At 40.0% G+C, this 24,862-nt stretch overlaps 1 protein-coding gene across 1 annotated transcript; it reads right to left on the bottom strand.

The window, feature by feature from the left end:
* Window positions 1-775: 775 nt before the first annotated feature.
* On the bottom strand, window positions 776-1,213 carry LOC110880836. The gene has a single exon (XM_022129276.1). The coding sequence runs from the start codon at window positions 1,211-1,213 to the stop codon at window positions 776-778; it is 438 nt and encodes a 145-aa protein (XP_021984968.1).
* Window positions 1,214-24,862: the final 23,649 nt, after the last annotated feature.

The following is a 24,862-nucleotide window of genomic DNA, read 5'->3' as shown; positions in this document are numbered from 1 at the left end:
CATAAGGTGGGGGGGGGGGTAATATGTAAGTTTTTGGAAGTTGAAGGTAGAAGATGTAAATTTGAAGGTTAATTGGAAGGTTAAGTGTGTTTATGTGTTTTTATGATTTTTAAGGCGTTCTAGCATTATAACTAGCTTTATATCACTAAAACAATGCTCTAGTCTATTTTTGGTGTTTTGGGTAGTGCCCGGTTATTCGTTCGGTTATCGGTTCGTTAAAGTGCTAAATATCGCAGTTTTGCAAGGTACGAAGTACCTTTTGTGACAGTTTTCATTCCCGACACTTTACAAGTTATTCTGGACATTTAAACCTTAATTCTGCATGTTATTTTGGTGTTTATTTGCTTTTTTGCTGAATTTCTGCAGAATTCTGCATTTAGAATGCGTTTTGGGTACCTTTTAGTGTCGGTTTTAGTTTCCGGAAAGTGTTTATATTAACCTTTGTTCACCTACTTAGTTTTCATTGTATTTTTGATGTTGGACCTACATCTAAGTCTTAAATCTAGTGTCTGATTGTTTTCTACAGACATGCTGACACAGCTTGTATAACCAGTGAACTTACTAATCAATTCGATGCAACGTTTAAAGTATTGTATAATGTGACAGTTAATATATGAAACATGCATGAATTCAATTGCGTATCAAATAAGTACATAATGTTGATGTGTAAACACATAAATGCAGGAAATAAATATCAATTAAAATTGTACGTAAATTACCGGTTTTGGGCCAGTTGTCACAATCTCCCCGCGTTAAAAGAATTTCGTCCCGAAATTCATGCTGAGTTATCTCTCACATGAGCTTCCTCGAACAAGTGGGGGTACTTGGCTTTGAACTGGTCCTCACATTCCCAAGTATACTCGGGCCCGTGTTTAGAGTTCCAACGTACCTTAACTAGTTTTATACCACTTCTCCTTGTTTTCTGGACCTTCCAGTCCATCACTTCTACAGGTTCTTCTGTGAATCGGAGCTTGTCGTCAATATGAACTTCATCCGCAGGGTTGATAACAGTTTCCTGGGTTGGACTCTTTTTAAGGTTTGACACATGGAACGTATCATGTACACCATTTAGTTCCTTCGATAACTCTAACTTGTACGCAACGGTACCAATTTTCTCCAAAATCTTTAATGGACCAATATATTGTGGATTCAACTTTCCACGTTTCCCGAACCTTGCTACACCCTTCCAAGGCGAGACTTTCAACAGAACCATGCCTCCTACCTCGAAAGCTAACGGTTTTCGTCTTCGGTCGGCGTAGGTTTTCTGTCGATCACGAGCCTCTTTGATCCGGTCTCGGATCTAAAAGATCTTGTCAGTCATTTCTTGGACTAGTTCGGGACCAATTAGCTGTTTGTCTCCAGCTTCTGCCCAACACAGAGGTGAGCGACATTTGCGGCCATACAGAGCTTCAAATGGAGCGGCCTTTATGCTTGTATGATAGCTATTATTATAGGAAAACTCCACCAAGGGTAGGTGAGTATCCCAACTGCCGCCTAAATCCATGACACACGCACGGAGCATGTCTTCAAGGGTTTGTATAGTCCGTTCATTCTGACCATTGGTTTGCGGATGGAAGGCCGTGCTTAGATCTAGTTGAGATCCAAAGGCCTCCTGAAAAGATTCCCAGATTCTCAATACAAAGCGACCATCTCTGTCAGAAATAATCGAAGTAGGCACTCCATGACGTGCCACTATTTCTTTTAGATACAATTCGACAAGCTTTCCAGTGTTATCCTTCTCTTTTATCGGTAGGAAGTGCACAGACTTGGTCAATCGATCAAATATTACCCATATCATATCGTGGCCTCTAGGGGTCTTGGGTAATCTAGTTATAAAATCCATTGATATTTATTCCCCCTTCCATACGGGAATTTCTGGTTGTTGCAACAGGCCTAACGGTTTCTGATACTCCGCCTTGACCTTAGCGCAGGTCAAACACTTTCCAACATAAACAGCAACGTCGTTCTTGAGATTTGGCCACCAATAATATTCCTTCAAGTCTTGATACATCTTTTCCGATCCTGGGTGAATCGAATATCTTGACATGTGGGCTTCATTAAAGATTATTTCCCGAATACCGCCAAAAAGCGGAACCTAAATGCGTCCCATGAAGTATAAGGTTCCCTCCTCGTTTGACACCAACTATTTCTCCATAACTCGGAGAAGTTCAGCTTTAAGGTTCTCTTCCTTCAATGCTTCTTGCTGGGCGTCGTGAATACGCGTAGTAAGATTCGTCCGAATTGTCATTTCCAAAGCTCGAACCCTTAAAGTTTTAACTCTTTCCTTTCGACTCAAGGCGTCTGCTACCACATTCGCCTTTCCAGGGTCGTACTTAATCTCACAGTTATAATCATTCAGCAACTCAACCCATCGTCGCTAACGCATATTTAATTCCTTCTGATTAAATATGTGCTGCAAGCTCTTGTGGTCTGTGAAGATAGTACACCGAGTACCATACAGATAATGCCGCCAGATATTCAAAGCAAACACCACCGCTCCTAATTCCAGGTCGTGGGTGGTATAATTCTTTTCATGAACCTTCAACTGTCACGATGCATATGCAATGACCTTCTGTCGTTGCATAAGCACGCAACCCAAACCTTGACGCGAAGCATAACAGTACACCACAAAATCTTCAGTACCTTCGGGCATCGATAAGATCGGTGCATTGCATAGCTTGTCTTTGAGAAGTTGAAAGGCTTCTTCTTGTTTGTCTCCCCAGTCAAACTTCTTGTACTTCTGTGTAAGGGAAGTTAGCGGTTGAGCAATTTTGGAGAAATTCTCAATAAATCTTCGGTAGTAGCCCGCTAATCCCAGAAACTGCCGTACTTCGGTCGGAGTTTTGGGCGCTTCCCAATTCTTGATTGCTTCGATCTTTGACGGGTCTACATGAATGCCATTCTCGTTCACAACATGACTAAGGCACTGTACCTCGTGAATCCAAAATTCGCATTTTGAAAACTTCGCGTAAAGTTTCTTCTTCTTTAACAGTTCCAGAATGGTTCTTAGATGTTGCTCATGCTCTTCTTTCGTTCGTGAGTATATCAAGATATTTTCGATAAATACTATCACAAATTTATTGAGATATGGTTTGCATACGCGTTTCATCAAATCTATAAAGACTGCTAGTGCGTTCGTCAATCTAAACGGCATGACTAGAAACTCGTAGTGCCCGTAACAAGTCCCGAATGCTGTCTTCGGTATGCTCTCCTCCTAAATCCTCAACTGATGATATCCAGATCGAAGGTCGATCTTGGAGTAATAACTCGATCCTTGCAACTGGTTGAATAAGTCATCAATCCTCGGCAGTGAATACCGATTCTTAACGGCGAGCTTATTCAACTCTCTATAATCAATGCACATCCGCAGGGTTCCGTCCTTCTTCTTCACGAACAACACTGGAGCTCCCCAAGGCGAGAAGCTCGGCCTTATGAATCCTTTATCCAACAACTCCTGGATTTGCGTAGATAACTCTTGCATTTCAGATTGTGCAAGTCGATACGGTGCCTTGGCTACAGGAGCGACGCCTGGAATCAAGTCAATATGGAATTCGACTTGTCTCTGCGGAGGTAATCCTGGCAAGTCTTCGGGGAAGACTTCAGGGAAATCCTTCACTACTGGGATGTCTTCAAGCTTCAGCTCCTCAACCTTCTTATCTACTACATGTGCCAAAAAGGCAACACATCCTTTTAATAAGCATTTTTGTGCTTTCATACAGTTGATGATTTGTATGGGCGTGTCACGTTTCTCTCCATGCACTATGAGAGTTTCATCATTCGCAAGGGGGATGCGAATAATCCTCTCATGACAAACGACTTCGGCTCTATTCTTGGATAGCCAATCCATGCCGACTACAACATCAAAACTCCCCAACTGGATGGGTAACAGATCAATATCAAATTTCCGTTCTCCAAGTTCCAACGAACATCCTTTAACAACTTCGCCCGTTTCTACGAGTTTACCATTGGCTAATTCTATGGAATAAGGAATATCTAATCTACTAGATTTAACCCCAAGCATAGATTTCCACAGATATGAAACTATAATCGGCACCAGTGTCAAATAGTATGGATGCAAAGTGATTGTTAACGAGAAACGTATTGGTGACTACGTTAGGGTCTTCGCGGGAGTTCCTTGCTCCAATGACAAATGATTGAGCTTGAGCATTTTTCTCCTTCGGGCAATCTTTCTTGTAGTGCTCCTTACTACCACATCCAAAACATCCTTGATTACGTCCATTTCCGTATCCATTTCGATTACCAGTGCCATTACCATTCCCGTTTCCATTTCCATTGCCAACATTGTTACCATTGTGATTCCCATTACCATTACCACCTCCATTTCCTCTTCCCCAATGATCCTCTGTACGATGACCCAGTTTACCACACTTTTCACACTTCGGCCCACAACAAGCACCCAGATGGTGATACTTGCACTTATCACACTTGGGTAGGTTGCCCAGATACTTCTTAACTCTAGTTTCGTTTGAAGCGACAAACATCTTCGCCTCACGGGATGGATTTGAATCACGCTACTTGTTGTTATTGGAGTTCTTATTGTTGTTGCAGGTTGCTTGATTAAGGCTCGAGTGTTTCCTTTTCTTATCCCCAGACGACTCAGTATGAGTCTCCATTTTCTCAGTTATCTTCAGTGATAACTTCTTCATCCTAACAGCATCTTCAGTAAGGCTGACAGCCAGAGTTATAGCCTGAGTAATGGTTGCAGGGTTTGCTGCAGTCACCATGCTTCGAATCTCTAGAGCCAATCCCCAAATGTAGCGCTCGATGCGCTTAAACTCAGGAATCACAAGATAGGGGATCACTCTCGAGAGATCATGGAACCTTTGAGTATACCCTACAATATCCGCACCAACCATAGCCAAGTTCCAGAATTCGGTCTCCAACTTCTGAAGTTCGGCACGTGAACAGTACTTCTCCCTCATCCTTTCCTTTAAGTCATCCCAAGACATACCATAAGCTACATCATCACCCAAAGTTTGAACTTGTAAGTTTCACCAAGTCAAAGCTTCATCTACGAACAACCCAGTAACAAAAGTAACTTGTTGATCTGCGGTGCACTTGCTTATTCGGATCGTGGAATCAGTTTTCTCCGTCTAGCGCACGAAAGCCAATGCACCTCCAGTGTCGTTATAATTCAGTGGCTTGCAGTCTAGAAACTGCTTGTAGGTGCAACCTAGAATTCATTCAACTGATTCGTGAATGAGCAAACAATGAAACAATGACTGTTCATAAGTTCCGTCAAATTGTAGCAAATCAACTCAATGTTACCTTGGTTGGGGTTTCCTCTAGACGAATCACTATGACCATTTCGACCAGTACCTCCTGAGCCTCCACTGTGCTCAGCACGGTTCGCCTCGTACTGGGCAATAGCTTCAGAAATCCTTTCCTCAAGAAGAGAGTTCAACTCTTCAGCAGTCCTCAGCATTGGTGGGGGTGGGGGTGGGTTAGAACCTCGGGTGTTCACCATTCTCCTGGGTGGCATGTTTCTTTCAAAACACAACACAACCTGGTTAGGCATTTATCTTACCACCATACTAGATAATAAAAGGATATATATACATACATATACATATATACACACAACCAAACAATCCACCAAACATATAAATCAATTCATACAAGCAACAAGCATGCACAAACAGATAAATAATAATGTATTACAAAGATAATCACCAAGTTTTTATATATATCAAGACAACTTGTTACATAATTGTTTGTGAAGAAAACAAACATGCAGATGGGTTACATCACCCAATCAGTACAAGTTTAATACATAAGGCAAAATATCTTTCTTCACATTGGCGATCATTTATCTTCAAGTTATACCCAAAACTCGGCTTCAATCTTCATAACCAAAAATACTGCTCCAAACAAAAGTACTTGCAATGAAAAACCTAATGGGCTGGTGGAGAGGGAGGGGGTGTAGGGAAAACCAAACTGCGGAGAGGAGCTACCTTATCCTTGAGCTCGTGGACTCGACAAATCAGGAAACTCACCTACTGCTCAAGTGTAAGGACTCGAGCAGCATAACCATCAACAAGTGCAGGAACAGATAGTGGTGGAAATGCTGGTGGTAATGGAGATGCTGTGGTGGTGAGGATGGTGGTGGTGGTGTGACTGGTGGTGGGAAGTCTGGTGGAGAAGGTCATCTTATAACAACCCTCGGTAAAACCGACATCCTCATAATATTTCCGACACCCTAATATATTTTTAAATATATCAATATGTCTTTATATGCACCCCGTATGTGAAAACCGAGCCCAAATTAGAATACAATATATAAAATAAATTAAAAACAATAATTATTAAGCTGAGGCGGGCCGCGTAGAGCCTCACCTCAACTTAACGCGGGCCGTGTAAGGGTGTAACCAGACTTCGCTAAAATCATAAGTTCATGCGGGCCGCGTATAAGATAGCTTAAGTTCATGCGGGCCGCGAGTGTCTCAATTGGTGGCGCAGCCCGGTGATGACACGTGTCATCATCGTGGCGGACCTACACGCTGACCCAGCCAAGCTACGCAGTTGACCGGAGTCAACGCGGGCCGCGTAAGCCCTGCCCATATCCCACGCGGGCCGCGAGAGGACCAGTTTTCAGCCCTATATAAGGAAGCCTCGGGATTTCATTTCCGATCGCTCACTTCTTTCTTTCTTAAGCAAATTTCTATAGTGGCGTTATTATACCCGGGTATTATACCCCCTAAAATAGCGAGGTTCTGCTACGATGTAAGTATTATAACCCCTGGAGACGTATTAGATACGCTGCCCGATTGATCTAGGGTTCCGTAACGGCTGTCGTGGTTCTGCCCGACGTAGTCGTTGGAATGCCGTCTCGGGGAGGGTATTACTAATGTTAAAATGGGTTATTATACTAACACACGTGCATTTGTGTAAATTATAGATATTCACCAGGAAACCCTAAAGAATAACCTAAGACAGCAATGTGAGTAATCTCCTTTTTGTTAACAGTTTTTACAAAACCTTAACCTTTTTACAATGCAATTTAGCAGTGATTGAGTCTTTGTAATTCTACAATTACTGCCGGTATGTTGGGGGTTTGTATACAAAATGTGAGTAACGTTACCATTGGACGAAGAGTTAGCCAATGGGTAATATGACCCTCAGTCAGACTTGACACTACTGAATGAGTAATTGGGTAGATATAAACATTGTAATCGCCCTCAATACTGTTTAAAGTAAATTAATATTTCTTGATTAAACTGGGATTCACTCACCAGTATTTCCCACTGACAAAACCTTTTTAAAACGCGTTTCAGGTAACACAATGTGAAAGCCAAATAGAAGCCAGCTGGACAGCACTGAAGGCTTGGAAAAGTGGCTATAAAAGTTACCTAAATAAAAGAAAGCATTTATTTCAATAAAGTGGGATTTATCCCTGTAAATCAGTTTGTAATAAAAACTTGGGTTTTACCCATTTGTTTAAGATTATAAAATATGGTGGTTTACTCTGATTTAATATTTCCTAACTACGGTCCTGATGAAAATTTCCGCTGCCAAATAAGTAATTAACGTGATACCACCGAAACTGGCTCACGGCCGCCCGTTCCCGGGAACTAGGGACCGGGGGTTGTGGCAGAAGGTGGTATCAGAGCTATGCCACTGATTCAGCCACAGAAGTGTTCTGCTGACATCAAAATTCAAAAGTGTTAGGAAATAAATTATGGAAATACGTGTATAATTGTATTTCTTGCTCTGTGTTATCTGACTATTTGTTAGTTTACAGTATGAGCGACCAAGGACCTTCTGACGCCTATCGTCAACTGTCTGGTTCGCCTAGGAGCGAAGGCACCTCCTCTTCTCAGCCTGCCCTCTCGGGGTATTCTGCTGACACAGAAGAAGGAATCTTTGTGTTTAAGGCTCAATCTGAAGAGCCATTTCCTCAGAAAAAGAGGGGATGGTTCAGTAGGGGAGCGCACGAGCGTAGGAAAAGAATGAAAAAGTTGCAGGAACAGCGAGTGTTAGCCGCAGCAAAAAGAGAAACTGATGCTTATAATCAGGACATGCTCAATAGGGGTATCACTAATATCCATATTTTAGCAACCACTGCTGCTGACCGAAACCTGGAACAAATGCTAGCACCACAACCACAAAATCCTGACCAACCCATGGAAGTAGAAGACCAGATAGAAATGCCTGATTACAACCCGGAGTAGATACCTAGGGTACCTGCACCAGATCCTCTAGACCCAAACAACTACGACCCCTGGTGGGACGATGTTAGGGACTACGTGCAACAAAACCCAATACAGGAAAATGTGCCAATGCCCAACTTAGGAGCTTACCCAGGGTTAGATCCTCAAGATCCCTACAACATTAGTGATGCATATGTTAGGGAAATTTTAGAGAATCCATACCCGTACCAGGCCCCTATGCCTCCGTATCAGGAACCCGTACCACAGTTTCCAAACCCAGTCCTAGAACCTACACCCCCAATGAGTGCAGAAAATGTCCAGAAACTTAGGACTTTTGGGGAGAAAATTTTAGAAAACAGTGATCGAATGCGACAGGTGGGAGAACGCCTCGTATGGAAATACGATGAGCGTAATATGGATTTTTGGATGAATCCATATCAGTGAAGGTGATGGCAGAAACGGTAGTAGTAATAATAATAATAATAATAATAATAATAATAATAATAACAATAATAATAATAATAAAATAAAATATATGTATGTATGTGTTAAAAAAAAAACTATGGATGCCTACTATTAATATTGTAGCTTTACATTTCAGTCAGTATTGTAATTTAAATTTCAGTACTAGTGTGTAATGATGCATACTATATAAATAGAGTAAAAGTCGCAATGCTCGACGCTTTTGGTTAAAAGTGCGTGACATATGATTGGTTATATTCAAATATTAATTGTGAGATTAATATTTGGTACATTGTTTAAAATTCAGATGGCCGACGAGGAAAATCAGGATAATCTGAATAACGATAACCAGAGTAACATTAACGTGGTTAATGAGAATCCGGACAACAATAACAATGGAAACCAAATGGATAATAGTGCCGTTCAACATATAGTGGCACAAGGAATTATAGATGCAATGCCATTTATTATTCAAACGGTTCAAGAAGCAAATAATAAAAGTAAGCATAGCAGTAAGCGACCAAGTGAACCGGAACACAGCGTGAACAATGGACCCGTACTTCAAGCGCCCATTCCCAAAAGAAGAAGAACCATGCTATATGGTTGTTCTTACAAAGAATTCTGGTCCTGTAAACCAATAGAATTCTCGGGCAATGAAGGACCCATTGCAGCCTTACGCTGGATAGAGAAAACTGAGGCTGTTCTAAAAATAAGCAAATGTGCTGAAGAAGATAAGATAATGTTTGCTTCAAATCTGTTTAAAAATGCAGCCTTAGAATGGTGGAACACTATCCTCCAGTCAAGAGGAAGTGATAGGATTTATAACATGGAATGGGAGGAATTTAAAAATATGGTAGAAAGGAAATTCTGCCCTCCCAATGAAAAGGAACAGATAACAAATAAGTTTCTAAATCTTAGAATGACCGGGGTGGACAGTAAGGGTTACACTACCACATTCTTTGAATATGCTAGGATAGTACCTACCCTTGCATTACCTGAACCGGTATTAATCTCCCGTTATATCTGGGGATTAATTGGAGAAATTAGACATGTAGTCAAGGCAGCTAGACCCCAAACCATAGAGGAAGCGGTAGAACTAGCCAATACCTTGACTGATGAACTAGTGAGAACTAGAGAAGAAGATCAGAGGAGAAACCTAACCAAAAAGCTTACCCGAGAATTCCGTTCTGGGAATTCCAACCGTAGGAATGTAGGATCTACATCTGCACCTTATTGCAAGTATTGCAAAAGGAAGCATTCTGGAAAATGCTCCATTTATTGCAATTTTTGCAAAATATCAGGTCACAAAGAAGAAGACTATAACAACCCTCGGTAAAACCGACATCCTCATAATAATTCTGATACCCTAATATATCTTGAAATATATCTATGTGTCTCTATATGTACCCCGTATGTGAAAACCGAGCCCTCGAACTAGATTATATTATATAAAACAAATAAAAACAATAAAAGTTAAGTTGAGGCGGGCCGCATAGACCTCACCTCAACCTAACGCGGGCCGCGCGAGTAGTAACCAGGATTTGCCAAAACCTTAAGCCCAAGCGGGCCGCGTACATGGTGGATTAAGTCCATGCGGGCCGCGAGTGTCCGGAATTGTGGCGTGACCCGGAGCGGCCACGTGTCCAACGCGTGTCGAGCCTAGGGGGATGACCCAGCTAAGCTACGCCATTGACTTAAGTCAATGCGGGCCGCGTAGACCCAGCCCAAATCCCAGGCGGGCCGCGTGGGGACGCGATTTCAGCAATATAAATAGGAGGCATCGGGCCTTCAGTCTGCTCGCTCAAATCTTTTCTTTCTTTCTTAATTTCTGAGTAGTGTACACTATACCCGGATATTATACCCCCTAAAATAGCGAGGTACTGCTACGATGTAAGTATTATAACCCCTGGAGACGTATTAGATACGCTGCCCGATTGATCTAGGGTTCCGTAACGGCTGTCGTGGTTTTGCCCGACGTAGTCGTTGGAATGCCGTCTCGGGGAGGGTATTGCTAATGTTAAATTGGGTTATTATACTAACACACGTGCATTTGTGTAAATTATAGATATTCACCAGGAAATCATAAAGGAAAACCCTAAAATAGCAATGTGAGTAATCTCCTTTTCGTTAACAGTTTTTACAAAACCTTAACCTTTTTACAATGCAATTTAGCAGTGATTGAGTCTTTGTAATTCTACAATTACTGCCGGTATGTTGGGGTTTTGTATACAAAATTGGAGTAACGTTACCATTGGACGAAGAGTTAGCCAATGTGTAATATGACCCTCAGTCAGACTTGACACTACTGAATGAGTAATTGGGTAGATATAAACATTGTAATCGCCCTCAATACTGTTTAAGTTGAATTAATAATTCTTGATTAAACTGAGATCATTCACCAGTATTTTCCACTGACAAAACCTTTTTAAAACGCGTTTCAGGTAATAAAATGTGAAAGCCAAATAGAAGCCAGCTGGACAGCACTGAAGGCTTGGAAAAGTGGCAATAAAAGTTACCTAAATAAAAGAAAGCGTTTTATTTCAATAAAGTGGGATTTATCCCTGTAATTCAGTTTGTAATAAAAACTTGGGTTTTTCCCATGTGTTTGATATTATAAAATAAGGTGGTTTACTCTGATTTAAATATTTCCTAACTACGGTCCTGATGAAAAATTCCGCTGCCAAATTGGATAAATAAACGTGATACCACCGCAACTGGCTCACGGCCGCCCGTTCCCGGGAACTAGGGATCGGGGGCTGTGACAGGAGGTGGTATCAGAGCTATGCCACTGATTCAGCCACAGAAGTGTTCTGCTGACATCAAAATTCAAAGTGTTAGGAAATAAATTATGGAAATACGTGTATAATTGTATTTCTTGCTCTGTGTTATCTGACTATTTGTTAGTTTACAGTATGAGTGACCAAGGACCTTCTGACGCCTATCGTCAACTGTCTGGTTCGCCTAGGAGCGAAGGCACCTCCTCTTCTCAGCCTGCCCTCTCAGGGTATTCTGCTGACACAGAAGAAGGGATCTTTGTGTTTAAGGCTCAGTCTGAAGAGCCATTTACTCAGAAAAAGAGGGGATGGTTCAGTAGGGGAGCGCACGAGCGTAGGAAAAGAATGAAAAAGTTGCAGGAACAGCGAGTGTTAGCCGCAGCAAAAAGAGAAACTGATGCTTATAATCAGGATATGCTCAATAGGGGTATCGCTAATATCCACATTTTAGCAACCACTGCTGCTGATCCAAACCTGGAACAAATGCTAGCACCCCAACCACAAAATCCTGATCAACCCATGGAAATAGAAAACCAGATAGAAATGCCTGATTTCAACCCAGAGGAAATACCTAGGGTACCTGCACCCAATCCCCTAGACCCAGATAATTACGACCCCTGGTGGAACGAGGTTAGGGATTATGTGCAACAAAACCCAATTCAGGAAAATGTGCCGATGCCAAATTTAGGAGCTTACCCAGGGTTAGATCCACAAGATCCCTACAATATTACTGATGCTTATGTTAGGGAAATCTTAGAAAATCCATACCCTTACCAGGCTCCGTATCAGGCACCCGCACCACAAATTCCAAACCCAATCCTAGAACCTGCACCCCCAATGAGTGCAGAAAATGTCCAAGAACTTAGGACTTTTGGGGAGGAAATTTTAGAAAGCAGTGATCGTATGCGACAGGTGGGAGAACGCCTCGTATGGAAATACGATGAGCGTAATATGGATTTTTGGATGAATCCATATCAGTGAAGGTGATGGTAGAAACAGTAATAATAATAATAATAAAATAATATATGTGTGTATGTGTTAAAAAAAAAAAAAAACTACGGATGCATACTACTAGTATGGTAGCTTTACATTTCAGTCGGTACTGTAATTTTTAAATTTCTGTACTGTTGTGTATCGATGCATAGTATATAAAAAGAGTAAAAGTCGCAATGTTCGACGCTTTTGGTTAAAAAGTGCGTGTTATGTGATTGGTTATATACAAATATTATTTGTGATATTAATATTTGGGAAATGTTTAAAATTCAGATGGCCGACGCGGGAAATCAAGAAAATCTGAATAACGATAACCAGAGTAACAATAACGTGGTTAACGAGAATCTGAACAACGATAACAACGGAAACCAAATGGATAATAGTGCCATTCAGCATATTGTGGCACAGGGAATTATAGATGCAATGCCCTTTATTATTCAAACTGTTCAAGAAGCGAATAATAAAAGTAAGCATAGCAGTAAGCGACCAACTGAACCAGAAAACAGCGTGAACAATGAACTTGTACTTCAAGCGCCCATTCCTAAAAGAAGAAGAACCATTCCACATGGTTGTTCTTACAAAGAATTCTGGTCCTGCAAGCCAACAGAATTCTCGGGCAATGAAGGACCCATTGCAACTTTACGCTGGATAGAGAAAACTGAGGCAGTTCTGAAAATAAGCAAGTGTGCTGAAGAAGATAAAATAATGTTTGCCTCAAATCTATTTAAGAATGCAGCCCTAGAATGGTGGAACACTATTCTCCAAACCAGAGGAAGTGATAGGGTTTATAACATAGAGTGGGAGGAATTTAAGAACATGGTAGAAAGGAAATTCTGCCCTCCCAATGAAAAAGAACAAATAGCAAATAAATTTCTAAATCTTAGAATGACCGGGGTAGACAGTAAAGGTTACACTACCACATTCTTTGAATATGCTAGGATAGTGCCAAACCTTGCATCACCTGAACCGGTATTAATTTCCCGTTACATCTGGGGATTAATTGGAGAAATTAGACATGTAGTCAAGGCAGCTAGACCTCAAACCATAGAAGAAGCTGTAGAACTAGCTAATACCTTGACTGATGAACTAGTAAGAACTAGGGAAGAAGATCAGAGGAGAAATTTATCCCAAAGGCTTACTCAAGAATTCCGTTCTAGGAATTTCAACCGTAGGAATGTAGGTTCTACATCTGCACCTTATTGCAAGTATTGCAAAAGGAAGCATTCTGGAAAATGCCCCATATACTGCAATTTCTGCAAAATCTCAGGTCACAAGGAAGAAGATTGCAGGAGGAAAGCTAATAGCAGGGTCTGCTTCAATTGTGGGGAACCAGGTCATATCAAAACAAACTGCCCAAAATTGACCCCAGCTGCAAACAACAAGAACCCTAGAAATGCTAGAGCATTTGTTTTAACTGCAGACGAAGCCAAGCTAATTCCAGACGTCATTGCTGGTACGTTTTTAGTTAATGATATTTTTGCTAAAGTATTATTTGACTCTGGTGCAAACCAAAGTTTTATTAATACTTCGTTTTGCAAACTCCTAAATAAATCATTAACTAAACTACCACAAGAATGTCTAGTAGAAACCGCAAATGGAGAAACTGTTAGGATTTCTGAAATCTTGCAAGGGGCAAGAATAGAAATTTTTAATCAAAAATTTATGGCAAACCTTTACCCAATGAATCTGGCTGGATTTGATGTTGTGCTAGGAATGGATTGGTTAATAGCCAATAAAGCCAGTATTTTATGTGATCAAAAGACAATTCAATTAAAATCACCAAGAGGTGAAAAGATTTCAATTAAAGGAGATAAACCCTTTAGATCCACAAAATTCATCTCTGTGATGAAAACTGCAAGTTGTATAAGAAAAGGATCTATAGTGTATTTGATTTCTATAATCACTAACACTAAAGGAAAAGAATTAAAAGAAATCCCAGTAGTATCCCAATTTTCAGATGTCTTTCCAGAAGAATTACCAGGATTGCCGCCAGACAGGGAAGTTGAATTTAGAATCCATCTGCTACCTGGAACAGCACCAATTGCCAAAGCACCTTACCGTTTGGCACCCGCCGAAATGCGAGAACTAAAGAAACAATTGGATGAATTGTTGGAGAAAGGATTCATACAGCCAAGTTCATCGCCATGGGGAGCACCGATATTATTTGTCAAAAAGAAGGACGGATCAATGCGTATGTGCATTGACTACCGTGAATTGAACAAAGTCACGATTAAGAATCGGTACCCATTACCAAGAATCGATGATTTGTTTGATCAACTTCAAGGAGCTCGATTTTTCTCTAAGATCGATTTAAGATCAGGATATCATCAATTAAAGGTACAGGAAGAGGATATTCCTAAAACCGCATTTAGAACAAGGTACGGTCATTATGAATTTACTGTCATGCCATTCGGTTTAACCAATGCCCCAGCCGCATTTATGGACATGATGAACCGAATATGTAAGCCATATTTGGATAAATTCATAATTGTCTTCATAGATGATATTCTAATTTACTCCAAAAGTAAAGAAGAGCATGCAAAGCACTTGCACTTACTTTTAAGCTTGTTAAGAAAAGAAAAGCTTTATGCTAAGTTTTCGAAGTGTGAGTTTTGGTTAGAACAGGTACAATTTCTCGGACATTTAGTGAATTATGAAGGAATTCATGTAGACCCAGCAAAGATAGAGGCAATCACTAAATGGAAAAACCCTGAATCACCAACTGAGGTTAGAAGTTTCTTAGGATTGGCCGGTTATTATAGAAGATTTATTCGAGATTTTTCTAGGATAGCCATTCCTTTAACTAAGTTAACCTGTAAATCTGTTAGATTTGAATGGGGACCAAAACAAGAAGAAGCTTTTAGAATCCTTAAGCAAAGATTAACCCATGCACCTATATTAGCATTACCAGAAGGAAATGAAGATTTTGTAATTTACTGTGATGCTTCTAAATTAGGTTATGGATGTGTATTGATGCAACGTCAAAAGGTTATAGCTTACGCCTCTAGACAACTTAAGAGTCATGAAGGAAATTATTCAACCCATGATTTAGAATTAGGAGCTATAATTTTTGCCCTTAAGATTTGGAGACATTATCTTTATGGTAGTAAGTTTACCATATTCACAGATCATAAAAGTTTAAGATATGTTTTCGGGCAAAAAGAGTTGAACATGAGACAAAGACGTTGGATGGAATTGCTTAACGATTACGACTGTGATATTCAGTATCATGCAGGAAAAGCCAATGTAGTGGCTGATGCTTTAAGCCGAAAATATTATGAAAAGCCAAAAAGGGTACGTTCTCTTAAATTAAATCTGCAAGTAGATTTAAATGAACAAATTAGAGAAGCACAAGAATCAGTAATCAAGGAAGATACTGAAAAATTAAAAGGAATGATTAAGGAACTAGAACAAGGAATGGATGGGATTTGGAGATTTCATAAAAAGAGAATGTGGATACCTAAATTAGGAAACTTACGTCACCGTATATTAGAAGAAGCTCATAAATCTAAATATACGATGCATCCAGGAAGTGATAAAATGTACCAGGATTTAAGGAAAAATTTCTGGTGGATAGGAATGAAAAAGGATGTAGCAGCATATGTTTCTAAATGTTTAACTTGCTCCCAAGTTAAAGCTGAACATCAGAAACCCTCAGGTTTGTTACAACAATTAGAAATGCCAGTCTGGAAATGGGAATTGATAACAATGGATTTTGTTACTAAATTACCCAAAACAAGAAAAGGTAATGATACAATCTGGGTGATTGTAGATAGGTTGACCAAATCAGCTCATTTCTTACCAATGAAAGAAACCTTTAGTATGGAACAATTAGCCAAATTATATGTAAATGAAATCGTTTCTTTACATGGCATTCCTTTATCAATTATTTCTGATAGAGATAGTCGTTTTACTTCTCATTTTTGGTCAAGTTTTCAAAGAGCAATGGGAACCAGGCTAAATCTAAGCACCGCTTATCATCCTCAAACAGACGGACAAAGTGAAAGAACAATTCAGACAATGGAAGATATGCTTAGAGCTTGTGTAATTGACTTTGGAAGTAATTGGGACGAACACTTACCTTTGATAGAATTTTCTTATAATAACAGTTATCACACAAGTATCAACGCTGCACCATTCGAAGCACTTTATGGAAGAAAGTGCAGAACCCCAGTCTGTTGGGCGGAAATTGGAGAAAAACAATTATCTGGACCTGAAGTAGTACAAGAAACAACTGATAAAATCATTCAAGTCAAGGAACGACTGAAAACAGCACGTGATCGACAAAAGAGTTATGCCAACAACAGACGCAAACCATTAGAATTTCAAGTGGGAGATAAAGTATTATTGAAAGTCTCTCCCTGGAAAGGAGTGGTAAGATTCATCAAGAGAGGAAAGCTTAGTCCCAGGTATATCGGACCTTTCAAAATCCTTAAAAGAATAGGACCGGTAGCCTATCAGCTACAACTGCCAGAGGAAATGGCAGGAATACATAATGTATTTCATGTATCTAATCTCAAAAAGTGTTTAGCTGATGAATCACTCGTAGTACCTTTTAAGGATATAGAGGTTAATGAACAACTCAAGTTTGTAGAAAAGCCTCTACAAATTGAAGATAGGAAAATTAAGAATCTCAAGCATAAAAGACTAGTGCTGGTCAAAGTAAAATGGGACTCCAAAAGAGGACCCGAGTATACGTGGGAGCTTGAGTCAGAAATGAAAAAGAAATATCCACACTTGTTCCAGTAGATCTCGAGGACGAGCTCTAAAACAAGGTGGGGAGGATATAACAACCCTCGGTAAAACCGACATCCTCATAATAATTCTGATACCCTAATATATCTTGAAATATATCTATGTGTCTCTATATGTACCCCGTATGTGAAAACCGAGCCCTCGAACTAGATTATATTATATAAAACAAATAAAAACAATAAAAGTTAAGTTGAGGCGGGCCGCATAGACCTCACCTCAACCTAACGCGGGCCGCGCGAGTAGTAACCAGGATTTGCCAAAACCTTAAGCCCAAGCGGGCCGCGTACATGGTGGATTAAGTCCATGCGGGCCGCGAGTGTCCGGAATTGTGGCGTGACCCGGAGCGGCCACGTGTCCAACGCGTGCCGAGCCTAGGGGGATGACCCAGCTAAGCTACGCCATTGACTTAAGTCAATGCGGGCCGCGTAGACCCAGCCCAAATCCCAGGCGGGCCGCGTGAGGACGCGATTTCAGCAATATAAATAGGAGGCATCGGGCCTTCAGTCTGCTCGCTCAAATCTTTTCTTTCTTTCTTAATTTCTGAGTAGTGTACACTATACCCGGATATTATACCCCCTAAAATAGCGAGGTACTGCTACGATGTAAGTATTATAACCCCTGGAGACGTATTAGATACGCTGCCCGATTGATCTAGGGTTCCGTAACGGCTGTCGTGGTTTTGCCCGACGTAGTCGTTGGAATGCCGTCTCGGGGAGGGTATTGCTAATGTTAAATTGGGTTATTATACTAACACACGTGCATTTGTGTAAATTATAGATATTCACCAGGAAATCATAAAGGAAAACCCTAAAATAGCAATGTGAGTAATCTCCTTTTCGTTAACAGTTTTTACAAAACCTTAACCTTTTTACAATGCAATTTAGCAGTGATTGAGTCTTTGTAATTCTACAATTACTGCCGGTATGTTGGGGTTTTGTATACAAAATTGGAGTAACGTTACCATTGGACGAAGAGTTAGCCAATGTGTAATATGACCCTCAGTCAGACTTGACACTACTGAATGAGTAATTGGGTAGATATAAACATTGTAATCGCCCTCAATACTGTTTAAGTTGAATTAATAATTCTTGATTAAACTGAGATCATTCACCAGTATTTTCCACTGACAAAACCTTTTTAAAACGCGTTTCAGGTAACAAAATGTGAAAGCCAAATAGAAGCCAGCTGGACAGCACTGAAGGCTTGGAAAAGTGGCAATAAAAGTTACCTAAATAAAAGAAAGCGTTTTATTTCAATAAAGTGGGATTTATCCCTGTAATTCAGTTTGTAATAAAAACTTGGGTTTTTCCCATGTGTTTGATATTATAAAATAAGGTGGTTTACTCTGATTTAAATATTTCCTAACTACGGTCCTGATGAAAAATTCCGCTGCCAAATTGGATAAATAAACGTGATACCACCGCAACTGGCTCACGGCCGCCCGTTCCCGGGAACTAGGGATCGGGGGCTGTGACAAAGACTGCAGGAAGAAAGCTAATAGCAGGGTGTGCTTCAACTGTGGGGAACAAGGTCACATCAAGACCAACTGTCCGAAATTGACTCCAGCTGCAAACAACAAGAACACTAAAAATGCTAGAGCATTCGTTTTAACTGCAGATGAAGCCAGGATGATTCCAGATGTAATTGCTGGTACGTTTTTAGTTAATGATATTTTTGCTAAAGTATTATTTGACTCTGGTGCCAACCAAAGTTTTATCAATACTTCATTTTGCAAACTCCTAAATCAATCATTAACTAAACTACCACAAGAATGTCTAGTAGAAACCGCAAATGGAGAAACCATTAAGATTTCTGAAATCTTGCAGGGAGCAAGAATAGAAATTTTTAATCAAAAGTTTATTGCAAACCTTTACCCAATGAATCTGGTAGGATTTGATGTCGTATTAGGAATGGATTGGTTAATAGCCAATAAAGCTAATATCTTATGTGATCAAAAGACAATTCAGATAAAATCACCAAGAGGTGAAAAGGTCACAATTAAAGGAGATAAACCATCTAGATCCACTAAATTCATCTCTGTGATGAAAACTGCAAGTTATATAAGGAAAGGATCTATAGTGTATTTGATTTCTATAATCACTAACACTAAAGGAAAAGAATTAAAAGATATTCCAGTAGTGTCCCAATTTTCAGATGTCTTTCCAGAAGAATTGCCAAGACTACCGCCAGACAGGGAAGTTGAATTCAGAATTCACCTGTTACCAGGGACAGCACCGATTGCCAAAGCACCTTACCGTTTGGCACCCGCGGAAATGCAAGAACTGAAGAAACAACTAGACGAGTTGTTGGAGAAGAGATTCATACAGCCAAGCTCATCGCCATGGGGAGCGCCGATTTTATTCGTTAAAAAGAAGGACGAATCAATGCGTATGTGCATTGACTACCGTGAATTGAACAAAGTCACGATTAAGAATCGATACCCATTACCGAGGATCGATGATTTGTTGGATCAACTTCAGGGAGCTCGATTTTTCTCTAAAATCGATTTAAGATCAGGATATCATCAACTAAAGGTACAGGAAGAGGACATTCCTAAAACCGCATTCAGAACAAGGTATGGTCATTATGAATTTACTGTAATGCCATTTGGTTTAACCAATGCCCCAGCCGCATTTATGGACATGATGAACCGAATATGTAAGCCATATTTGGATAAATTCATAATTGTTTTCATAGATGATATTCTAATTTACTCTAAAAGTAAAGAGGAGCATGCAAAGCACTTGCATTTACTTTTAAGTTTATTGAGAAAGGAAAAACTTTATGCTAAGTTTTCAAAGTGCGAGTTTTGGCTAGAACAGGTACAATTTCTCGGACATTTAGTTAACCATGAAGGAATTCATGTAGATCCAACAAAGATCGAGGCAATTACCAAATGGAAAACCCCAGAATCACCAACTGAAGTTAGAAGTTTCTTAGGATTGGCCGGTTATTATAGAAGATTTATCCGAGATTTTTCTAGAATAGCCATTCCTTTAACTAAGTTAACCTGTAAATCTGTTAAGTTTGAATGGGGACCAAAACAAGAAGAAGCCTTTAGAATTCTTAAACAAAGATTAACCCATACACCGATACTAGCGTTACCAGAAGGAACTGAAGACTTTGTAGTCTTTTGTGACGCTTCTAAGTTAGGTTATGGATGCGTATTAATGCAACGCCAAAAGGTTATAGCTTATGCATCTAGACAGCTTAAGAGTCATGAAGAAAATTATTCGACCCATGATTTGGAATTAGGAGCCATAATTTTTGCCCTTAAGATTTGGAGACATTATCTATATGGTAGTAAGTTTACCATATTCACGGATCATAAGAGTTTAAGATATGTCTTCAGGCAAAAAGAGTTGAATATGAGACAGAGACGCTGGATGGAGTTGCTTAGTGATTATGATTGTGATATCCAGTATCATGCAGGAAAAGCCAATGTGGTGGCTGATGCTTTAAGTCGAAAGTATCACGAAAAGCCAAAAAGGGTACGTTCTCTTAAATTAAATCTACAAGTAGATTTAAACAATCAGATTAGAAAAGCACAAGAATCAGTAATCAAGGAGGATACTGAAAAATTAAAGGGAATGATTAAGGAATTAGAACAAGGAACAGATGGAATTTGGAGGTTCCATAAAAAGAGAATGTGGATACCTAAATTAGGAAATTTACGTCACCGTATATTAGAAGAAGCTCATAAGTCTAAATATACGATGCATCCAGGAAGTGATAAAATGTACCAGGATTTAAGGAAAAATTTCTGGTGGATAGGAATGAAAAAGGATGTAGCAGCTTATGTTTCTAAATGTTTAACTTGCTCACAAGTTAAAGCTGAACATCAGAAACCCTCAGGATTGTTACAACAATTAGAAATACCAGTTTGGAAATGGGAATTGATAACAATGGATTTTGTTACCAAATTACCTAAAACAAGGAAAGGTAATGATACAATCTGGGTGATTGTAGATAGGTTAATCAAGTCAGCTCATTTCTTACCAATGAAGGGAACCTTTAGTATGGAACAATTAGCCAAATTATATGTAAATGAAATCGTGTCTTTACATGGCATTCCTTTATCAATTGTTTCAGATAGAGATAGCCGTTTTACTTCTCATTTTTGGTCAAGTTTCCAAAAAGCAATGGGAACCAGGTTAAATCTAAGCACAGCTTATCATCCTCAAACAGACGGGCAAAGCGAAAGAACAATTCAGACAATGGAGGACATGCTTAGAGCTTGTGTAATTGATTTTGGAGGTAATTGGGACGAACACTTACCTTTAATAGAATTTTCTTATAATAACAGTTATCACACAAGTATCAATGCTGCACCATTCGAAGCACTTTATGGACGAAAGTGCAGAACCCCAGTCTGTTGGGCAGAAATTGGGGAAAAACAATTATCTGGACCCGAGATAGTACAGGAAACAACTGATAAAATCGTTCAAGTCAAGGAACGACTAAAAACAGCACGTGATCGACAAAAGAGCTATGCCGATAACAGACGCAAACCATTAGAATTTCAAGTAGGAGATAAAGTATTATTGAAAGTCTCTCCCTGGAAAGGAGTGGTAAGATTCATCAAAAGAGGAAAGCTAAGTCCCAGGTATATTGGACCTTTCAAAATTCTTGAAAGAGTAGGACCTGTAGCCTATCAGCTACAACTGCCAGAAGAAATGGCAGGAATACATGATGTATTTCATGTATCTAATCTCAAAAAGTGCCTAACTGATGAATCACTCGTAGTACCTCTCAAAGATATAGAGGTTAATGAACAACTCAAATTTGTAGAGAAGCCTCTACAGATTGAAGATAGAAAAATTAAAAATCTCAAGCATAAGAGATTAGTTCTGGTCAAAGTGAAATGGGACTCCAAAAGAGGACCTGAATACACATGGGAACTTGAATCAGAAATGCAAAAGAAATATCCACACTTGTTCCAGTAGATCTCGAGGACGAGCTCTAAAACAAGGTGGGGAGGATATAACAACCCTCGGTAAAACCGACATCCTCATAATATTTCCGACACCCTAATATATTTTTAAATATATCAATATGTCTTTATATGCACCCCGTATGTGAAAACCGAGCCCAAATTAGAATACAATATATAAAATAAATTAAAAACCATAATTATTAAGCTGAGGCGGGCCGCGTAGGGCCTCACCTCAACTTAACGCGAGCCGTGTAAGGGTGTAACCAGACTTCGCTAAAATCATAAGTTCATGCGGGCCGCGTATAAGATAGCTTAAGTTCATGCGGGCCGCGAGTGTCTCAATTGGTGGCGCAGCCCGGTGATGACACGTGTCATCATCGTGGCGGACCTACACGCTGACCCAGCCAAGCTACGCAGTTGACCGGAGTCAACGCGGGCCGCGTAAGCCCTGCCCATATCCCACGCGGGCCGCAAGAGGACCAGTTTTCAGCCCTATATAAGGAAGCCTCGGGATTTCATTTCCGATCGCTCACTTCTTTCTTTCTTAAGCAAATTTCTATAGTGGCGTTATTATACCCGGGTATTATACCCCCTAAAATAGCGAGGTTCTGCTACGATGTAAGTATTATAACCCCTGGAGACGTATTAGATACGCTGCCCGATTGATCTAGGGTTCCGTAACGGCTGTCGTGGTTCTGCCCGACGTAGTCGTTGGAATGCCGTCTCGGGGAGGGTATTACTAATGTTAAAATGGGTTATTATACTAACACACGTGCATTTGTGTAAATTATAGATATTCACCAGGAAACCCTAAAGAATAACCTAAGACAGCAATGTGAGTAATCTCCTTTTTGTTAACAGTTTTTACAAAACCTTAACCTTTTTACAATGCAATTTAGCAGTGATTGAGTCTTTGTAATTCTACAATTACTGCCGGTATGTTGGGGTTTTGTATACAAAATGTGAGTAACGTTACCATTGGACGAAGAGTTAGCCAATGGGTAATATGACCCTCAGTCAGACTTGACACTACTGAATGAGTAATTGGGTAGATATAAACATTGTAATCGCCCTCAATACTGTTTAAAGTAAATTAATATTTCTTGATTAAACTGGGATTCACTCACCAGTATTTCCCACTGACAAAACCTTTTTAAAACGCGTTTCAGGTAACACAATGTGAAAGCCAAATAGAAGCCAGCTGGACAGCACTGAAGGCTTGGAAAAGTGGCTATAAAAGTTACCTAAATAAAAGAAAGCGTTTATTTCAATAAAGTGGGATTTATCCCTGTAAATCAGTTTGTAATAAAAACTTGGGTTTTACCCATTTGTTTAAGATTATAAAATATGGTGGTTTACTCTGATTTAATATTTCCTAACTACGGTCCTGATGAAAATTTCCGCTGCCAAATAAGTAATTAACGTGATACCACCGAAACTGGCTCACGGCCGCCCGTTCCCGGGAACTAGGGACCGGGGGTTGTGGCAGAAGGTGGTATCAGAGCTATGCCACTGATTCAGCCACAGAAGTGTTCTGCTGACATCAAAATTCAAAAGTGTTAGGAAATAAATTATGGAAATACGTGTATAATTGTATTTCTTGCTCTGTATTATCTGACTATTTGTTAGTTTACAGTATGAGCGACCAAGGACCTTCTGACGCCTATCGTCAACTGTCTGGTTCGCCTAGGAGCGAAGGCACCTCCTCTTCTCAGCCTGCCCTCTCGGGGTATTCTGCTGACACAGAAGAAGGAATCTTTGTGTTTAAGGCTCAATCTGAAGAGCCATTTCCTCAGAAAAAGAGGGGATGGTTCAGTAGGGGAGCGCACGAGCGTAGGAAAAGAATGAAAAAGTTGCAGGAACAGCGAGTGTTAGCCGCAGCAAAAAGAGAAACTGATGCTTATAATCAGGACATGCTCAATAGGGGTATCGCTAATATCCATATTTTAGCAACCACTGCTGCTGACCCAAACCTGGAACAAATGCTAGCACCACAACCACAAAATCCTGACCAACCCATGGAAGTAGAAGACCAGATAGAAATGCCTGATTACAACCCGGAGTAGATACCTAGGGTACCTGCACCAGATCCTCTAGACCCAAACAACTACGACCCCTGGTGGGACGATGTTAGGGACTACGTGCAACAAAACCCAATACAGGAAAATGTGCCAATGCCCAACTTAGGAGCTTACCCAGGGTTAGATCCTCAAGATCCCTACAACATTAGTGATGCATATGTTAGGGAAATTTTAGAGAATCCATACCCGTACCAGGTTCCTATGCCTCCGTATCAGGAACCCGTACCACAGTTTCCAAACCCAGTCCTAGAACCTACACCCCCAATGAGTGAAGAAAATGTCCAGGAACTTAGGACTTTTGGGGAGAAAATTTTAGAAAGCAGTGATCGAATGCGACAGGTGGGAGAACGCCTCGTATGGAAATACGATGAGCGTAATATGGATTTTTGGATGAATCCATATCAGTGAAGGTGATGGCAGAAACGGTAGTAGTAATAATAATAATAATAATAATAATAATAATAAAATAAAATATATGTATGTATGTGTTAAAAAAAAAAAAACTATGGATGCCTACTATTAATATTGTAGCTTTACATTTCAGTCAGTATTGTAATTTAAATTTCAGTACTAGTGTGTAATGATGCATACTATATAAATAGAGTAAAAGTCGCAATGCTCGACGCTTTTGGTTAAAAGTGCGTGACATATGATTGGTTATATTCAAATATTAATTGTGAGATTAATATT

The sequence above is a fragment of the Helianthus annuus genome, chromosome 10 (genome assembly GCF_002127325.2).
Source record: "Helianthus annuus cultivar XRQ/B chromosome 10, HanXRQr2.0-SUNRISE, whole genome shotgun sequence".
NCBI lineage: Eukaryota > Viridiplantae > Streptophyta > Magnoliopsida > Asterales > Asteraceae > Helianthus > Helianthus annuus.
This window is presented reverse-complemented; position numbering and strand designations above follow the sequence as displayed.

Excerpts from the sequence above, each read along its gene's own strand:
- LOC110880836 (XM_022129276.1), bottom strand. The coding sequence starts at position 1,213 with ATGGTTCTGTTGAAAGTCTCGCCTTGGAAGGGTGTAGCAAGGTTCGGG.